The following is a 20,477-nucleotide window of genomic DNA, read 5'->3' on the forward strand; positions in this document are numbered from 1 at the left end:
GATGGACCTGGATGGACCGGGAACAATGGACCGGGATGGACAGGGAGTGATGGACCGGGATGGACCAGGATGGACAGGGAGAGATGGTCCGGGATGGACCGGGAAAAATGGACCAGGATGGACAGGGAGCAATGGACCGGGATGGACCAGGAAAAATGGACCAGGATGGACCGGGATGGACCGGGAGAGATGGACTGGGATGGACCAGGAAAAATGGACCAGGATGGACAGGGAGAGATGGTCCGGGATGGACCAGGAAAAATGGACCAGGATGGACAGGGAGCAATGGACCGGGATGGACCAGGAAAAATGGACCAGGATGGACCGGGAACAATTCCACAGGTTCTCATCTGGGATGGACCGGGAACAATTCCACAGGTTCTCATCTGGGATGGACCGGGAACAATTCCAGCTCCCAGCTTGGGATTCCACAGTTTCCTGTGCCAGGTTTGCATTGGGAGCATCCCGAACCTCAGGACAGGTCGGTGGTGCCACAGGATCCCTTGGATTGGGAACATCTCAGTGCCCAGCATGGAATTCCAGAGGTCCCCGGGGCCCTGGGAGAATCCCAATCCCTATCACGGAATTCCCATTGCAGTGGGAGAATCCCAGTCCCCATCCCAGAATTCCAGATGCAACAAAAGCATCCTGGTGTCCATCGTGGAATTCCAGAGGTCCCCTTTGCACTGAGAACATCTCAGACTCCATCCTGGAATTCCAGAGGTTCCCATCCCGGAATTCCAGGGGTCCCATCCCGGAATTCCAGAGGTCCCCATCACGGAATTCCAGAGGTCCCCATCACGGAATTCCAGAGGTTCCCATCCCGGAATTCCAGGGGTCCCATCCCGGAATTCCAGAGGTCCCCATCCCGGAATTCCAGGGGTCCCCGTTTCACTGGGAGCATCCCAGACCTCATCATGGAATTCCTGGGATATTTCCCGGGAAGAATCTCCTCCAGCTATGGAACCACTGACTCTCCAAAACTGGGATTTGGGGGACCCACAATTGGGGTCTGGGGGTCCTTTAACCCCCCCAAACCTGCGGCATCCCCTGAAAGATCCTCCTCTAACTGCTGGAACCCCTCTGACTCTGCAGAGGATTTTGGGGGGCTCCTTTCACCCCTCCAATGCTCTGGAGATCCTTTAACTCCCCCAAACCTGTGATATCCCCCTGAAAGATCCTCCTTTAACCACTCTGACTCTCCAGAGGATTTTGGGGGGCATTTTGGGGGCCTCCTTTCACCCCTCCGATGCTCCGGCCACCCTTTAACCCTTCCCAACCCTGCGCCAATTCCTCCTCTTCCACTGGAACCACTCTGACTCTGCAGAGGATTTTGGGGGGCTCCTTTCACCCCTCAAAGGGCTCTGGAGATCCTTTAACTCCCCCCAAACGTGTGACATCCCCCTGAAAGATCCTTCTCTAACCACTCTGACTCTGCAGAGGATTTTGGGGGGCTCCTTTCACCCCTCCGAGTCTCTGGCCACCCTTTAACCCTTCCCAACCCTGCTCCAATTCCTCCTCTTCCACTGGAACCCCTCTGACTCTGCAGAGGATTTTGGGGGGCTCCTTTCACCCCTCCAATGCTCTGGAGATCCTTTAACCCCCCCAAACCTGTGATATCCCCCTGAAAGATCCTCCTCTAACTGCTGGAACCCCTCTGACTCTCCAGAGGATTTTGGGGGGCTCCTTTCACCCCTCCAAGGGCTCTGGAGATCCTTTAACCCCCCCAACGTGTGACATCCCCCTGAAAGATCCTCCTCTAACTGCTGGAACACCTCTGACTCTGCAGAGGATTTTGGGGGGCATTTTGGGGGGCTCCTTTCACCCCTCCGAGTCTCTGGCCACCCTTTAACCCTTCCCAACCCTGCTCCAATTCCTCCTCTTCCACTGGAACCCCTCTGACTCTGCAGAGGATTTTGGGGGGCTCCTTTCACCCCTCCAAGGGCTCTGGAGATCCTTTAACCCCCCCAACGTGTTACATCCCCCTGAAAGATCCTTCTCTAACCACTCTGACTCTGCAGAGGATTTTGGGGGGCTCCTTTCACTGTTCCAGGGCTCTGGAGATCCTTTAACCCCCCCAAACCTGCGGCATCCCCTGAAAGATCCTTCTCTAACCACTCTGACTCTGCAGAGGATTTTGGGGGGCATTTTGGGGGGCTCCTTTCACCCCTCCGATGCTCTGGCCACCCTTTAACCCTTCCCAACCCTGCTCCAATTCCCTCGCAGCCCCTCCCCTCCCAGCGCAGCCCCGGAGCCCCGAACCCTCCCCGCACCCCTCTCAGCGCGGGGAGGGAGCGCTCGGTGGCCTCGAAGCGCCCCGAAGCCGCCGTGGCGAGCACCCGGCGGGCCCGGGCGGCGGAGCAGCTCCGGCGGGTGCCAGCTTTATGCAAGATGAGTTATATAAGCCGAGTCAGCCGTAATGAGGCGCCTGTGAAATCTTGCACCGATCTGTGTCAGCGCCCTAATCGCAGGCGACAGCCGGGCTCTGCGGCTGCTCGCGGATGATAATATTAATGTCAGGGAGCATCAAGCGCAGGATGCGCCTTTCAAAGCGGGGATTACGCTCCTCGCCGGCGAAAAGGAAGCAGCCCTAATCTTCCCTGCCGCATCCCGGGCGCTGCCGGGGCCTGCGGGAGCAGCTGCGGGCTGCGCTGGTGGAGGGGAAAGCGGCGTGGGCGAGCAGGGCGCTGCCCGTCCGCGCTGTGAACGCGCTGCTCCTGCTCCAGAGCCCATCCCCGGCGTGTTTTCCCCCCATTCCTGCATCCCGCATCCCCTGTCGGCGGTGTGAGCACCCTAATCCTGCTCCAAACCCCATCCCTGTGATGTGAGCACCCTAATCCTGCTCTAAACCCCATCCCCGTGGTGTGAGCACCCTAATCCCCGTCCAAACCCCATCCCCGTGGTGTGAGCACCCTAATCCCCGTCCAAACCCCATCCCCGTGGTGTGAGCACCCTAATCCTGCTCCAGAGCCCATCCCCGTGATGTGAGCACCCTAATCCTGCTCCAAACCCCATCCCTGTGATGTGAGCACCCTAATCCCGCTCCAAACCCCATCCCCGTGGTGTGAGCACCCTAATCCTGCTCCAAACCCCATCCCTGTGATGTGAGCACCCTAATCCTGCTCCAAACCCCATCCCTGTGGTGTGAGCACCCTAATCCTGCTCCAAACCCCATCCCTGTGGTGTGAGCACCCTAATCCCCGTCCAAACCCCATCCCCGTGGTGTGAGCACCCTAATCCTGCTCCAAACCCCATCCCTGTGATGTGAGCACCCTAATCCTGCTCCAAACCCCATCCCTGTGGTGTGAGCACCCTAATCCTGCTCCAAACCCCATCCCCGTGGTGTGAGCACCCTAATCCCCGTCCAAACCCCATCCCCGTGGTGTGAGCACCCTAATCCTGCTCCAAACCCCATCCCCGTGGTGTGAGCACCCTAATCCCCGTCCAAACCCCATCCCCGTGGTGTGAGCACCCTAATCCCCGTCCAAACCCCATCCCCGTGGTGTGAGCACCCTAATCCTGCTCCAGAGCCCATCCCCGTGATGTGAGCACCCTAATCCTGCTCCAAACCCCATCCCTGTGATGTGAGCACCCTAATCCCGCTCCAAACCCCATCCCCGTGGTGTGAGCACCCTAATCCTGCTCCAAACCCCATCCCTGTGATGTGAGCACCCTAATCCTGCTCCAAACCCCATCCCTGTGGTGTGAGCACCCTAATCCTGCTCCAAACCCCATCCCTGTGGTGTGAGCACCCTAATCCCCGTCCAAACCCCATCCCCGTGGTGTGAGCACCCTAATCCTGCTCCAAACCCCATCCCTGTGATGTGAGCACCCTAATCCTGCTCTAAACCCCATCCCCGTGGTGTGAGCACCCTAATCCCCGTCCAAACCCCATCCCCGTGGTGTGAGCACCCTAATCCTGCTCCAGAGCCCATCCCCGTGGTGTGAGCACCCTAATCCTGCTCTAAACCCCATCCCCGTGGTGTGAGCACCCTAATCCCCGTCCAAACCCCATCCCCGTGGTGTGAGCACCCTAATCCTGCTCCAGAGCCCATCCCCGTGGTGTGAGCACCCTAATCCTGCTCCAAACTCCATCCCCACGGTGTGAGCACCCTAATCCTGCTCTAAACCCCATCCCCGTGGTGTGAGCACCCTAATCCTGCTCCAAACCCCATTCCTGTGATGTGAGCACCATATTCCTTCTCCAAACCCCATCCCTGTGATGTGAGCACCCTAATCCTGCTCCAAACCCCATTCCTGTGATGTGAGCACCATATTCCTTCTCCAAACCCCATTCCCGGCTCGTTTTCCCCCCATTCCTGTATCCTGCACCCCCTATCTGCGGTATGAACACCCCAGTCCTGCTCCAAACCCCATTCCCAGCTCGGTTTCCCCCATTCCTCGGTTCCACGTCCCCTCCCCGTGTTATGAACCCCCTAATCCTTCTCCAAACCCCATTCCCGGCTCATTTTTCCCCCATTCCTCGGTTCCATATCCCCTGTCTGGGGTATGAACCCCCTAATCCTGCTCCAAACCCCATTCCCGGCTCGTTTTCCCGCATTCCTGGATCCCTCAGCCCCTCCCTGAGGTATGAACACCCCAGTCCCGCTCCAAACCCCATTCCCGGCTCGTTTCCCCCCATTCCTCTATCCTCTTTGCTCACAAACCCCTGGAATTCCCAATCCCGGCGCTCCGTGCTCCTGTTGGACGCAGGGGGAGGGGGAACGCTGTGGGATTGTTGGGATTGGGGGATGTGCAGACACAGCAGTGGGGAGAAATGGAGCAGTAACGGAGCAGAGCCCCTCGAGGGGGATTTGGGATCGATAATCCAGGAGGAAGGGAGCGAGGAGCCCTGGAGAGGGGGGTGAGGGCAGGAGGAGGGGCCGGGCCTGGCACTAACGGGGCTTTGGGGACAGGGAAGGGATGACAATAATGCTGCAGTAATGGGATCGAGGTTAAAGTGTAACCAGGGAGCGCTGCACTCTCCGGGAAAAACGGGAATCAGCTCCTCGGGAGTGGGCTCCCGGATGGGAAGTGCGGCGGCCCTGGAATGGTTTGGGTGGGAGGAGATCTTAAATCCCGTCTCATTCCCCGCGCAGGGACACATTCCATGATCCCAGGTTATCCCAAGCTGGCCTTGGGCACTTCCAGGGATGGAGCAGCCGCAGCTTCTCGGGGAATTCCCTGGGAATGCTCTGAGAATTCCCTCACCATCCTCCCAGGCAGGAATTCCTTCCCAAAATCCCATCTAGCAGTGGGAAGCCATTCCCTGTGTCCTGGCACTGCAGCAAACCCAGGGCTGCTCCTGGGGGATGGGAAAAGAAATCCCCGGAATGGTTGGGCTGGAAGGGGAAAAGCAGTGGGGATGGGAATTTGGGGCAGCTCTGCTGGTTCCTGCAGGACCAGGGTCCCATTCCAGATCCCATTCCAGGCTCTCCTCATCCCCGCAGAGCTCGAGGGGCTCCATCCATGGGGTGCCCAAACCTCGGGCACGGCAGCGTCCCAGGCCAGGCTGGATGGGGCTTGGAGCATCCCGGGATGGAGGGAGGGGTCCCTGCCCAGGGAGGGGTCCCTGCCCAGGGGAGGGGTCCCTGCCCAGGGATTTTTTTGCTGAGATTCCACGATTCCATTCCCCATTTTTCCTTGGGGCTGTGTGGCGAGGATGATGAGAGCACAAATCACGTTGGCACGGGGCCAGCAGAGCCGGGCTAATTGGAAACAGACGGGAGTCTGGGGTGTCCATGAGCCTGGAATGATGGAAAAGTGGAGCTGTGAGTCACTGATGGAGTTTGTAACTCGATTACTGCGGGTGCTGATGCACAGGCTCATCCCGACACTCCCCAGTGCTGCCCTGCCAGGCTGCTCATCCCGGTCCTGGTTCCAACGGGATCAGCATTCCATGATCTCCTCACTGTGCTCCTCCATCCCAATCCCGGTTCCAACGGGATCAGCATTCCATGAGCTGCTCCCTGTGCTTCCCTGGGCCTTCCTGCCCTGCCAGGCTGCTCATCCCGGTCCTGGTTCCAACGGGATCAGCATTCCATGAGCTTTCACCCTGCCCTCCTCCTCCTTCCCTCCCTGCCAGGCTGCTCCATCCTGCTCCTCGTTCCAATGGGATCAGCATTCCATGAGCTTTCACCCTCCCCTCCTCCTTCCCTCCCTGCCAGGCTGCTCCATCCCAATCCTGGTTCAAACAGGATCAGCATTCCATGAGCTGCTCCCTGTGCTCCTCCATCCCAATCCTGGTTCAAACAGGATCAGCATTCCATGAGCTGCTCTCTGCGCTCCTCCATCCCGGTTCCAACGGGATCAGCATTCCATGAGCTCCTCTCTGTGCTCCTCCATCCCGGTTCCAATGGGATCAGCATTCCATGAGCTGCTCCCTGTGCTCCTCCATCCCAATCCCAATTCCAATGGGATCAGCATTCCATGAGCTGCTCCCTGTGCTCCTCCATCCCAATCCCAATTCCAATGGGATCAGCATTCCATGAGCTGCTCCCTGTGCTCCTCCATCCCGGTTCCAACGGGATCAGCATTCCATTATCTCCTCACTGTGCTCCTCCATCCCAATCCCGGTTCCAACGGGATCAGCATTCCATGATCTCCTCACTGTGCTCCTCCATCCCAATCCCGGTTCCAACGGGATCAGCATTCCATGATCTCCTCACTGTGCTCCTCCATCCCAATTCCAATGGGATCAGCATTCCATGAGCTGCTCTCTGCGCTCCTCCATCCCAATTCCAACGGGATCAGCATTCCATGAGCTCCTCTCTGTGCTCCTCCATCCCAATCCCGGTTCCAACGGGATCAGCATTCCATGATCTCCTCACTGTGCTCCTCCATCCCAATCCCGGTTCCAACGGGATCAGCATTCCATGAGCTCCTCTCTGTGCTCCTCCATCCCAATCCCGGTTCCAACGGGATCAGCATTCCATGATCTCCTCTCTGTGCTCCTCCATCCCAATCCCGGTTCCAACGGGATCAGCATTCCATGATCTCCTCTCTGTGCTCCTCCATCCCAATCCCGGTTCCAACGGGATCAGCATTCCATGATCTCTCTGTGCTCCTCCATCCCAATCCCGGTTCCAACGGGATCAGCATTCCATCAGCTCTCACCCCGCTCCCTTCCCGGCCACTCCTCATCCCGAAACAAAGGGCACTCAGGACCTCAGCTCCCATTTCCCCCGGGTTGCATCTTCCCAGGAGAAGCCGGGGCTGGGGGGAAGCGGGAGCTGAGCCCTGCGGGATGCGGGGGGAGAGCCCGGAAGGTCGGGAGCTGCGGCTGCGCTCCATAAATCCCGCGGAGACGACGGCCTTGCTTCATCTCCATTATTGCTTCCTTCTGCACAAACGCGCGGCCGCGCCGGGGCCGTGAATCATCTCCCGGCTGGCTCAGCACCATCGGGAGCTGCTCCGTGGATCGGCCTCTCCCCGGGGCTCAGGAAATCTGGGAGCGGCGCTTTTGGAGCCCCACACCTTGGGAATTTGGTGCAATGAGCTCCCCCCCGCCGTGCTCAGATCCTTCAGGCTCCTGCCGGCGTCCCCCCTGGAAGGGTTGGGAGCCGAGGAGATCCAAGGAAAAGGCTCCACCTGGAAGCTTCTGCTCCTTCGGTGCCCCGGTGTTTCTCCATCATTCCCCATCATCCCTCCCGTGTTTTATTTCATGGGGCCGCACCCGCGGCGGGCCGGGGCTTTCCCGGCCTGGATCCGGGGTGAGGGGCAGGAGGGAGGTGGAGCTGCCCCACCCCACCCCATGGATCTGCCCCGCCCCATGGATCTGCCCCACCCCATGGATCTGCCCCACCCCACCCCATGGATCTGCCCCACCCCATGGATCTGCCCCACCCCACCCCATGGATCTGCCCCATCCCTGTGGATCTGCCCCACCCCATGGATCTGCCCCACCCCACGGATCTGCCCCACCCCATGGATCTGCCCCATCCCACCCCATGGATCTGCCCCACTCCATGGATCTGCCCCACCCCACCCCATGGATCTGCCCCATCCCTGTGGATCTGCCCCACCCCATGGATCTGCCCCACCCCACGGATCTGCCCCATCCCATCCCATGGATCTGCCCCATCCCATGGATCTGCCCCACCCCACGGATCTGCCCCATCCCACCCCACGGATCTGCCCCATCCCACCCCACGGATCTGCCCCACCCCACGGATCTGCCCCATCCCTGTGGATCTGCCCCACCCCACGGATCTGCCCTGTCCTCTCCACAGCCCCACCTTCCGCTCCTCCCAAACCCTCTTTTTCTTCCCCGTTTTTTTTTCAGCTGGAGCAGCCCCGGGTGGGGAGCGCCGGGCCCCGGCATTCCAGAGCCCCGGAGCAGCGGGCACATCCCGGGGGAGGGCACGGGGCAGCCCCTCCCCAGCCGGACCCGCAACAATTCCCGCTTTAATTAAAAACGGGAATTAAACCGGAGCGCCGCCCGCAGCTGCGGGACACAAGGGGCAGGGCTGGAATTCAGATCCCGGGGTTGTTCTTTCCCTGGCACGGAGCAGCTCCTTCCTCCTCCTCCTCATCCTCCTCCTGCCCTCCCAGCACCCCCGTGCCCGCAGCCACACCCAGCGCTCCCATCCCGCCCTGGATCTTCCCAGAATCTTCCCAGAACCTTCCCAGAACCTTCCCAGGACCTTCCCAGGACCTTCCCAGGGCCCCGGATGCCGTCGCTCCACGCCGGGAATCTTCCAAGCCCTCATTAAGCGCCCTGTCCCCGCTGGAATAATTAATTATTCCTATTTATAACGCGCGCTCGGCCCTGCCCTTGCCGGAGCCCCGGAGTTATTTTTACCCCTCTTCCCTGGAGAGGTTTCGCTGCCGATTCCAGCCGCGGGATTTAAAGGGACGGTGACGATCCCGCCGCCGCCTTCCCGGAGCTCCCGGGGGATGAAAAGCTCCGCGGTTCCCTCAAATTCGGGAATCTGGGTGCGGCCGGGGGGGATGCTCCACGCGGGAGGGTGTGGGGTTGTTAATCCGGACATCCCGGAATATTCCTGCGGGATGATCTCGGGGCACCCTTCAAGGAATTCATTCCGTCCACTGCTGTCGCTAAAAGATGGGGAAAAGCGGGGAAATCTCGGCAGAATTCCCAAGGGAAAGGGTCTTGATGGAAATTGGGGATGGAGATGCCCAAAGGAAAATCCATGCTGGGATCAGAGTGGGGATTGCTGCCAGAATGAGCAGGGATCAGGGATTCTCCGGGCTGGGATCAGGGATTCTCCGGGCTGGGATCAGGCTGGGATCAGAGTGGGAATTGCTCCCAGAACGTGCAGGGATCAGGGATTCTCCGGGCTGGGATCAGGGATTCTCTGGGCTGGGATCAGGCTGGGATCAGAGTGGGAATTCAGTCCCAGCATGAGCAGGAATCAGGGATTCTCCAGGCTGGGATCAGGCTGGGAATTGCTGCCAAAATGAGCAGGGATCAAGGATGCTTTTGGGATGCTTTGGGATGCTCTGGGATTAATCTGGGAATTGAGTCCCAGCATGAGCAGGGATCAGGGATTCTCCAGGCTGGGATCAGGCTGGAATCAGACTGGGAATTGCTGCCAAAATGAGCAGGAATCGGGGATTCTCCAGGCTGGGATTAATCTGGGAATTCAGTCCCAGCATGAGCAGGGATCAGGGATTCTCCAGGCTGGGATCAGGCTGGGAATTGCTGCCAAAATGAGCAGGGATCAAGGATGCTTTTGGGATGCTTTGGGATGCTCTGGGATTAATCTGGGAATTGAGTCCCAGCATGAGCAGGGATCAGGGATTCTCCAGGCTGGGATCAGGCTGGAATCAGACTGGGAATTGCTGCCAAAATGAGCGGGAATCAGGGATTCTCCAGGCTGGGATCAGGCTGGGATTAATCTGGGAATTCAGTCCCAGAACGAGCAGGGATCAGGGATTCTCCAGGCTGGGATCAGGCTGGAATCAGACTGGGAATTGCTGCCAAAATGAGCGGGAATCGGGGATTCTCCAGGCTGGGATCAGGCTGGGATTAATCTGGGAATTCAGTCCCAGCATGAGCAGGGATCAGGGATTCTCCAGGCTGGGATCGGGCTGGGATCAGGCTGGGAATTTGCTGGAACGGGCACGAGCCATTCCCAAGGCAGGCTGAGCCATCTGGACGGGCTGGGCCCTTCTGCCACGGCACGGGCGTCGCTGACACGCAGCATATGCTCGCTCGGAAATTAATAATAATTCCCAGCTCTCACCAGCTGCCGCTAATTGGCTCCCCCTCCGCCAGGAGAGGTGGGAATCCCGCCGCTTCCCGGCTCTGCGGAGATCCCGGGAAAGGTGACTCCGGGCGCGCGCGGGCGCAGGGATCGCCCCGGGGCACGGAGGGAGCGGATCCGTCCCGGAGCGCTCCCCGATGGGAAGTGCGGCGGCCCTGGAATGGTTTGGGTGGGAGGAGATCTTAAATCCCGTCTCATTCCCCGCTCAGGGACACATTCCATGATCCCAGGTTATCCCAAGCTGGCCTTGGGCACTTCCAGGGATGGAGCAGCCGCAGCTTCTCTGGGAATTCCCTGGGAATGCTCTGGGAATTCCCTCACCATCCTCCCAGGCAGGAATTCCTTCCCAAAATCCCATCTAGCAGTGGGAAGCCATTCCCTGTGTCCTGGCACTGCAGCAAACCCAGGGCTGCTCCTGGGGGACGGGAGAACAAATCCCCGGAATGGTTGGGCTTGGGAGGGACTCTGGGGATCAGCCAGACCCAACCCCGACACCTCCCGCTATCCCAGATTATCCCAACCTGGCCTTGGGCACTTCCAGGGCTCCGGGGGCAGCCACAGCTCCTCTGGGAATTCCTCCCAGGCAGGAATTCCTTCCCAAAATCCCACCTAGCGCCGTTCCCTGGCAGTAGGAAGCCATTCCCTGTGTCCCTCCTGCCCAGCAGATTCCCGGTGTCCAGGGCTGCTCCTGCAGCACCCACGGAGGGGATGGGAAAACAAAAAAAAAAAAAAAAAATCCAGGAATGGTTTGGGATGGAAGGACCTGAAATCCCACCCAGTGCCGTGGGCAGGGGCACCTCCAGTGTCCCCCCCTGGCTTTGGACACCTCTCTGGGAATCCAGAGCCTCTCCGGGCTGCAGAATTCCCCCCGGTGCCGAGGGTGGGATTGTGAATTCTCTGCTGCAGCCTCAGCCTGGCCAGGTGGGTGTTGGGATATTTTTATTTCCTGACAAAATCCGCCCGTGGAGCAGCTCCGGGAAGGAAGCACACGGAGCATTATTTCGGTCCAAACACTGCGGATTGAGGCAAAGGAACACACGAAGCATCCACTTCCATGGAGACTTGGGAGAGATGGAGGCTTGGAAAAATCCCGGGATTCCAGCCAGGCTTTTAAAACATGGGGGAGCAGGGCCAGGAACTCGGGATATGGATCCATCCTCTCCTCAGCATTAGGGTCTGGATGATCCCGTTAATGGGATTCCCATCATTAATTAATTAATGGGGCGTTGGATGCACGATCCAAGGAGCTCCGGTGTTTTCCCAGGCTCCAGCCGGGGCTGTCCTCACACAGTTGTAGCCTCCATCAAATATTCCCCGCTGGAATTTGACATGGAGGGATTTGGGGGTGGGGTGGGGACCCTTCCCCTGCTCCCGTGAACCCCCAGCCCGGCGAGGCTGCAGAAAATCCGCACGAAACATGGATCTGGGAATTTTTATGGGAGCTGGCAGCAAAACCCCATAAAAACAGCGATTCCCTGGACCAGAACCAGCTGGAAATTGCCTTTCCAGAGGCTTTTCCACACCCTTGGAACGAGCTCTTTGCGTCCCCAGCAGCAACTCCGGCTGCTCCTTCGATCCAGGCTTTTCCTTCTCCTCTCCCATCCCATGGGATCTCACAGCGGGAGAGGCTCTGGCCCTGCCCTCCTGCCTCCCTCAATCTCCCCAGATCCCCCCCAAACTTCCCCTCCTTCCCTGCATCCCTCAGCGGGGAGTTTGGTGCTGTGGGATTTGGGATGTGCCCCTTGCAGCAGCAGCAGCTGTGGGTTTGGTTTTTTTTTTTTTTTTTTTTACCCCCAAAAAAGCCATAATTCTAAATATTCCCAGGTATTTATATGGGCGGGAAGGAAAGGGAGGACAGAGGCTGGGATGAATCTGGGAATTCGGTCCCAGAATGAGCAGGGATCAGGGATTCTCCAGGCTGGGATCAGGGATTCTCCAGGCTGGGATCAGGGATTCTCCAGGCTGGGATCAGAGTGGGAATTGCTCCCAGAATGAGCAGGGATCAGGGATTCTCCAGGCTGGGATCAGAGTGGGAATTGCTCCCAGCATGAGCAGGGATCAGGGATGTGCCAGGCTGGGATGAATCTGGGAATTGCTGCCAGCATGAGCAGGGAGCAGGGATTCTCCAGGCTGGGATCAGAGTGGGAATTGCTCCCAGAATGAGCAGGGAGCAGGGATTCTCCAGGCTGGGATTAATCTGGGAATTGCTGCCAGAACGAGCAGGGATCAGGGTTTCTCCAGGCTGGAACGATCCCAGGAATTCCCTGCTGGGAAGAGCAGGGTTTTGGATACTCCAGGCTGGAATCAGGCTGGGAATTCCCTCCTGGAAAGAGCAGGGTTGAGGATGGTCCAGGTTGGAATGATCCCGGGAATTCCCTGCTGGGAAGAGCAGGGTTTTGGATGCTCCAGGCTGGAATCAGGCTGGGAATTCCCTGCTGGAAAGAGCAGGGTTGAGGATGGTCCAGGCTGGAATCAGGCTGGGAATTCCCTGCTGGAAAGAGCAGGGTTGAGGATGGTCCAGGCTGGAATGATCCCGGGAATTCCCTGCTGGGAAGAGCAGGGTTTTGGATTCTCCAGGCTGGAACGATCCCAGGAATTCCCTCCCAGCATGGGCAGGGGTCAGGGATGCTCCGGCCTGCCCGAGGTGCCCGGGATCGATGCCCAGCCCGACCCCCGGCCGATCCGCGGGCAGCAGAGGCCGCGGGATCAATGCGGGATGAAGGAATTACGGCTGCGGACACGCGGCTTTACGGCTTCCTTCCCAACAAAGCCCGGCTTTGCGGACTCCCGGCGATCGCCGACTAATTGTGCCGCAGCCCCGGGGCAGGGAAGAGCCCGGCTCCTCCAGGGCAGCGGGTGGGAAGAAACGCTGATGTGTGACTGCAGCTCAGAAGGATGAATGAGTTCTTTATGATAACTGTGCTATATTACATTAATATACTATTTAAAGGAGATACTAAAACTACAAACCTACTTCTAACTACCAAATCTAACTCACAACTCGTGACCCTCTCTGAGAGTCCAGCCACAAGTGGATTGGATTGGATTGGATTGGATTGGATTGGATTGGGTTGGATTGGGTTGGGTTGGATTGGATTGGATTGGATTGGATTGGGTTGAGTTGGGTTGGATTGGATTGGATTGGATTGGATTGGATTGGGTTGGGTTGGATTGGACTGGATTGGATTGGATTGGATTGGATTGGATTGGATTGGATTGGATTAGATTGGATTGGGTCGGACTGGATTGGGTTGGATTGGGTTGGATTGGATTGGATTGGATTGGGTTGGATTGGATTGGATTGGGTTGGATTGGATTGGATTGGATGGGTTGGGTTGGATTGGATTGGATTGGATTTGATTGGATTGGGTTGGATTGGATTGGATTGGATTGGGTTGGGTTGGGTTGGATTGGGTTGGATTGGATTGGATTGGATTGGATTGGGTTGGACTGGATTGGATTGGACTCAGTTGGATTGGATTGGATTGGACTGGATTGGATTGGATCGGACTGGATTGGATTGGATTGGGTTGGATTGGATTGGTTTGGATTGGGTTGGGTTGGATTGGGTTGGATTGGATTGGATTGGATTGGATAGGATTGGATTGGATTGGGTTGGTTTGGATTGGCCATCAGGTTCAAACAATCCTCACCAGGATCCAACCAAGCATCACCCCAGGTAAACAATTCTCCAGACGCATTCCACATGGGAAAAACAAGGAGCAGAAATTTTCTCTTTCTTTCCTCTGTGCTGCTCTATGAAAAATCCTGAGAGAGAGAAAGAAGAATGTCCCCACAACAGCCATCACCCTGGCTTTTCCCACATCTGGAATGCTGGAATTCCCAGGAATGACCGCTCTGGGAACCCTCAAGCTGCCAAGGGGGCAAGGAGAAGCAGGATGGATGGATTTGGGAGTTTTCTGCCGCCTCCACCTTCTCCTCGCTCCCATCCCGAGGAGCTGCAGAGCTCCAGGAGCGAGGCAGGCGGAGACAATCCAGAGCTTCCCAATTAAGCAATTTCTGCGGAATGAAGGGCCCTGCTCCTGCCGGCTCCGGGAGCGGGATTTCCATCAATCCCGGCCTGACCAGCTCCTTGTCACTTAGCACCTCTAATGCTCGCCCCTAATGGCATCAGGGGCTCCTTGGCACGGCCCTAATGCAGTTTCCAGCTCCTGCTGGCGCCTGGGATTCGGCCCGAGCGGGAGAGCGAGCGCATCCCTAATCCGAGGAGACACTAATGGGAAAACGAGCTGCGAGGAGCCGCAGGAAAAACGGGAGCGGCATCTCCAGGCCGTGGGGAGCGTCCCCAGGCTGCTTTTCAGCAGGTTTGTTCCCTGTTTTCCCCATCCTGGAGATCCCTGCACCCCTCTTTCTGTGCCCTGACCATCTGAGCCTTTTCCAGAGCAGTTTCCCTTGGGATCATCCCGGTTTTCTCCACTCCTGGTGTGCTCCCAATCCAGATTTTCCATCCTGGAGATCCCTGCACCCCTCTTTCTGTGCCCCGACCATCCGAGCCTTTTCCAGAGCAGTTTCCCTTGGGATCATCCCATTTTTCTCCACTCCTGGTCTGTTCCCAATCCAGATTTCCCATCCTCTCCATCCTGGAGATCCCCACTTCCCTTTTTCCGTGCCCTGACCATCTGAGCCTTTTCCAGAGCAGTTTCCCTTGGGATCATCCCAGTTTTCTCCACTTCTGGTCTGTTCCCAATCCAGATTTTCCATCCTGGAGACCCCCCCTCCTCTCTGTCCATGCCCCGACCATCCGAGCCTTTTCCAGAGCAGTTTCCCTTGGGATCATCCCAGTTTTCTCCACTCCTGGTGTGTTCCCAATCTAAATTTTCCATCCTGAAGATTCCCCCTCCTCTCTTTCCATGCCCTGACCCTCCGAGCCTTTTCCAGAGCAGTTTCCCTTGGGATCATCCCATTTTTCTCCACAGGGCTGCACCTTGCTCTGTGCCAGCTTCCCCATCCTTAATTCCCCTCCCTCTCCATCCCAGAGATTCCCACACCCCTCATTCCTCATTCTGCCTCTCCAGCCCATCTTTTCCTTGGGATCATCCCAGTTTTTCCCACAGGGCTGCATCCCTGCTCTGTTCCCAATCCTTTTTTCCCCCTTTCCTCCCCATCCCGGAGATTCCCGCTCCCTCACCTCTCTGTCCCTCCCAGCCAGCTTTCCCTTGGGATTCTCCCAGTTTTCTCCCCAGAGCTGCATTCCTGCTCCATCCCAGACACATCCTCATCCCACTTTCCTTGCTCTGTGCCCAGCTTTCCCTTGGGATCATCCCATTTTCTGCCCCGATTTCCCATCCCAGAGATCCCCACTCCCCTTTTTCCTCGCTCTGCCCCTCCCCAGTTTTCCCTTGGGATGCTGCTCCCTGCCCTTCTCCATCCCCGGGAAGAGGCTTGGAGCCCCTCGGAGCTCGGAACAAATCCGTGTTTTGATTATCCCTGCTCCTAAATGATCCATAATCAGCATAATTCCATCAGGACAATAATTCCCAAATCAGATTAAATCTCTCCATTTGGCCTTTAAGCTCTTCCCTCCCTCTTTTCCATTGATTTTCCCCCAGCCCAGCCCCCTCGCTGAGCCTTTCCAAGGGTTTTTCCCGGTGGAATTCTCCAGGCCAGGAGCCCTTTTCCACTCTAAACCCCATCCAGGGGGGTGGGGCAGGCAGGGGAAGCAATTCCAGCACCAAAATTCCCAGAATTTCCCCCGATCCCTGCTAAAACTTGATCGGTGCCATTCCCAATGATCCCACTGCAAATCCCACAGGGCTGGGAAGTTTGGGAAGTGTTTCCTTGTTTTTACAGTGATCCCTCATTCCCTGGATTCCCACAGGATTGGGAAGTTTGGGAATTGTTTCCATGTTTTTACAGCATCATTCCCAGCAATCCTGCATTCCCTGGATTCCCACAGGATTGGGAAGTTTGGGAAGTGTTTCCATGTTTTTACAGTGATCCCTCATTCCCTGGATTCCCGTAGGATTGGGAAGTTTGGGAATTGTTTCCATGTTTTTACACCACTATTCCCAGTTATCCTGCATTCCCTGGCTTCCCAAAAGATTGGGAAGTTTGGGAATTGTTTCCATGGTTTTAGAGCATCATTCCCAGTGATCCCACATTCCCTGGATTCCCACAGGATTGGGAAGTTTGGGAATTGTTTCCATGTTTTTACAGAGCCATTCCCAGCAATGCTGCATTCCCTGGATTCCGACGGGATTGGGAAGCCTGGGAAGAGTTTCCATTCCTTTGGTAAATGAAGGAAAACTGGAAGGAGCAGGGATGCAGCGGGACAAGGGGGGGTTGTGTTAACAACGATTAATAATGAATGACCCGCTAATGAGCGTTAATTAATTAATAATAACACGTGCTCCAGCGATCGATTCCCGATGAACGGCCCCGCGCTGCCAGGAGTTCCCAGCTCCAGCTCGGGAATTCTCCTGGATCTCCCTGGTTCTGGAAATGGGAGCCAGCCTGGGCATGGATGGGGATGATCCCATTTTTCCAGCTTGGGAATTCTCCTGGATCTCCCTGGTTCTGGAAATGGGAGCCAGCCTGGGCATGGATGGGGATGATCCCATTTTTCCAGCTTGGGAATTCTCCTGGATCTCCCAGCTCTGGAGATTGGAACCAGCCAGGCATGGATGGGGATGATCCCATTTTTCCAGTTTGGGGATTTTGGATCTCTCCAGCTCTGGAGATTGGAACCAGCCAGGCATGGATGGGGATGATCCCATTTTTCCAGCTCGGGAATTCTGGATCTCCCAGCTCTGGAGATTGGAACCAGCTCAGACATGGATGGGGATGATCCCATTTTTCCAGCTTGGGAATTCTCCTGGATCTCCCAGTTCTGGAGATTGGAACCAGCCAGGCATGGATGGGGATGATCCCATTTTTCCAGCTCGGGAATTCTCCTGGATTTCCCTGGTTCTGGAAATGGGAACCAGCTCAGACATGGATGGGGATGATCCCATTTTTCCAGCTCAGGGATTTTGGATCTCCCAGCTCTGGAGATTGGAACCAGCCAGGCATGGATGGGGATGATCCCATTTTTCCAGTTCGGGGATTTTGGATCTCTCCAGCTCTGGAGATTGGAACCAGCTCAGACATGGATGGGGATGATCCCATTTTTCCAGCTCGGGGATTTTGGATCTCCACGGCTCTGGAGATGGGAACCAGCCAGGCATGGATGGGGATGATCCCATTTTTCCATAGCAATGGGGCTGGGAAAGGATGGGAAGCGTCTCCCATCCCCCAGTGCATCCTGAACCCTTCCAGCTCTGCCTCGCTCCATGATTTTCCTTAATCCCACGTGGAAAATCCCGCTGGAGACTTTTCCCTTTATTTTGGACCACTTTGAGGTGTTTTTCCCTGGAGCAGGATCCCAGCTGAGCATCCCATTCCCTCCAATCCCGCCCGGGACGCAGCGATGGATCCAGAGCTTTAATCAGCGTCTCTTATTAAAAAAAACATTTAATTTGCCTCATTAAATCCCTCCCGCTGGATTCGCAGGATCCGGGAAATGAACCGGAGGGGAGGGGAGGGGAGGGGAGGGGAGGGAAGGGAAGGGAAGGGAAGGGAAGGAAGGGAAGGGAAGGGAAAAGGGAAAAGGGAAAAGGGAAAAGGGAAAAGGGAAAAGGGAAAAGGGAAAAGGAAAAAGGAAAAAGGAAAAAGGGAAAGAAAAAGGGAAAGGGAAAAGGGGAAGGGAAGGAAAAAGGGAAAGAAAAAGGGAAAGGGAAAAGGGAAAAGGGAAAGGGAAAGGAAAAAGGGGAAGGAAAAGGGGGAAGGAAAGGGAAAGGGAAAGGGAAAGGGAAAGGGAAAGGGAAAGGAAAGGGAAAGGGAAAGGGAAAGGGAAAGGGAAAGGGAAAGGGAAAGGGAAAGGAGGATGACCCAGAGGCTGTGTACTGGTTTGCACTGGGAGGACTGGAGCCAGCCGTGAAAATCTCCATGAAAACAAAGCCCAATTTTGCATCTGGAATTCCGAGGGGCTGGAAAGGGCACTTTTGAAGAGAATTAAAACCAAAAGCGTGGCTGAAACAGCCAGAATTTGTGGGTTTGCTGAGCGGGGGGGAGGGAGCTTTGGGCAGGGCCCTGCCATGGCACTGGAATGTACTGGGAGCACTGGGGGCTGTGGAGTGGGATCTGCATCCCTGGGAATTTGGGATGTCCATCCTGGGGGATTTGGGATGTCCATCCTGTGGGATTTGGGATGTCCATCCTGGGACATTTGGGATGTCCATCCTGGGGGATTTGGGATGTCCATCCTGTGGGATTTGGGATGTCCATCCTGTGGGATTTGGGATGTCCATCCTGGGACATTTGGGATGTCCATCCTGGGGGGTTTGGGATGTCCATCCTGTGGGATTTGGGATGTCCATCCTGTGGGATTTGGGATGTCCATCCTGGGACATTTGGGATGTCCATCCTGGGGGGTTTGGGATGTCCATCCTGGGACATTTGGGATGTCCATCCTGGGGGGTTTGGGATGTCCATCCCTGAGAATTTGGGCTGTCCATCCTGTGGGATTTGGGACGTCCATCCTGGGGGATTTGGGATGTCCATCCTGGGGGATTTGGGATGTCCATCCTGGGGGATTTGGGATGTCCATCCCTGGGGAAGCGCACCCAGCTGAGCACCCCAGGCCATTCCCGCTCCAGCCGCCTCTGGAAGCGCATCCCGGGGGGACGAGCGGGGCGCAGCCGCTGCTCGAGCGGGCTTTGGGGTCCCGCGGGGGTCCCTCTGCCCGGGCACCGCCGCTCCGGTGGGCTCGCACTGCCCTCCAGTGGGCACATCCAGCGCTTCCAGATGTCCCCTGCCACCTCGCGGCTGTCCCTTGCCACCTCGCGGCTGTCCCTTGCCACCTCGCGGTTGTCCCCTGCCACCCCCGGCTGTCCCCTGCCACCCCCGGCTGTGCCCCCTCGCCAGCCCCGGGTGCGCTGAGCTGGGGGTGGGGTGGGGGTGTCTCGCTTTGGGGGTACGGTAAAATCCCACTGGGGCATTTGGGGCGTCCCCTCCTCCTGCGCCCCGCTGCCGCTCACTGCAGGTTCCTCTTCTTGGCCACCCTGAGGGCCACGTTGTCATAGTCGCAGTCGCCGAGCCACTCCTTGCCCTGCAGCAGGAAGGGCCGCGTGGGGACGGCGTAGTCGTCGCGCTGGGCGTCGTAGGGACAGGCGAGCCCGGGGGGCTCCTCGGGGGCCGCCTGCAGCCTCCAGGCCTCCCCCTTCACCTCCTCGGGCTCGTCGTACAGCGAGAGGCCCGAGAGAGCCTCGGGCTCGTCGTAGATGTGCTCGGGTTTGGGGGCCGTGGGGCGGCCGGGGGGCTGCTGACCGCCCCCCGCGTCCCTGGGGCCGCTCGGGGGCTCGGGGAGCCCCTCCTGGGGACAGCCCAGGCCACCGAACTGGCGCGCCAGGAAGGACTTGGCGACGGCGTCGAAGGGGACGGCGTACTCGCACTCCACCCTGGCACCGGCCGGCCTCCGGCCCTTGTCCGGCGGCGCGGCCGCGTTCCCGCGGCGCAGGGAATCCAGGGGCTCGGCGTAGGGACAATCCGCGCCCCGCGACGGCTGGAACGGCGCCGCGGCCTCCCTGGCCCCGGGGGGCATCACCAGCCTGCCCTTGACCCCTTTCCCCTCCCCTTTGGGCACCTTCGCCTCCCCGGAGGGGCACTCGCGGCCCTGTGCCCGCCCGGGCGGCCTGGCGTGGTCAAGCGGCCGCGGCGCTTCGTCCGCGGGGCCCCCCCGGCGCGGCTCCTCGGCGCCGCGGCCCTGCTGGACCTCGATGGCCGCCTCGATGGCCTGGAAGATCTCGTTGCCCTGCCTGGTGTCGAACTCGAAGTTGCCCTCTCCGGACGCGCAGCGCCGGCCGGCCTCGAAGGAGAAGGTCACCTGCGGAGGCCGGGGGTCAGTCCCCGCGGCGCCCGGCCCGCGGCCGGCCCGGCCTCGGCGCGGCGCACTGACCTTGTCGCGGCCGAAGCGGCGCAGGAAGCGGTAGGGCCAGCTGGACAGCAGCTCCTGGCTCTGCGGGTGCCACAGCTCCAGCGCCTCCTCGCCCGCCCGCAGGATGCAGCGGCCGCGGAGGCGGCAGCGCTGCGATGGCGGCGTCACCCTCACTGTCACCTCAAACGCCTGCTCCAGGCCGGCTGGGATGGATAGGACAGACACTGGACACGTGTCCCACCGCACAGAGGGGCCGTGAGTGACCCCCCAGGCCAGAGCCCTGGACACTGCTGGTGCTGGACACGTGTCCC

The 20,477-nt window shown here is 58.2% G+C and overlaps 1 protein-coding gene across 1 annotated transcript in view; it reads right to left on the bottom strand.

The window, feature by feature from the left end:
• Positions 1 to 19,042: 19,042 nt before the first annotated feature.
• The window catches only part of DOK2 (docking protein 2), a 1,673-nt gene continuing 238 nt past the window's right edge, over positions 19,043 to 20,477 (bottom strand). Inside the window, exons 2-4 of the mRNA XM_053966266.1 lie at positions 20,188 to 20,462; positions 19,135 to 20,115; positions 19,043 to 19,093 (exon numbers count right to left, since the gene is read on the bottom strand). Of these exons, the coding sequence (XP_053822241.1) occupies positions 19,267 to 20,115; positions 20,188 to 20,462 (1,124 nt within the window). The 3' untranslated portion in view covers positions 19,043 to 19,093; positions 19,135 to 19,266. The remainder of the gene's footprint in view (positions 19,094 to 19,134; positions 20,116 to 20,187; positions 20,463 to 20,477) is intronic.

The sequence above is a fragment of the Vidua chalybeata genome, chromosome 28, assembly GCF_026979565.1.
Source record: "Vidua chalybeata isolate OUT-0048 chromosome 28, bVidCha1 merged haplotype, whole genome shotgun sequence".
In the NCBI taxonomy this organism is placed as follows: domain Eukaryota; kingdom Metazoa; phylum Chordata; class Aves; order Passeriformes; family Viduidae; genus Vidua; species Vidua chalybeata.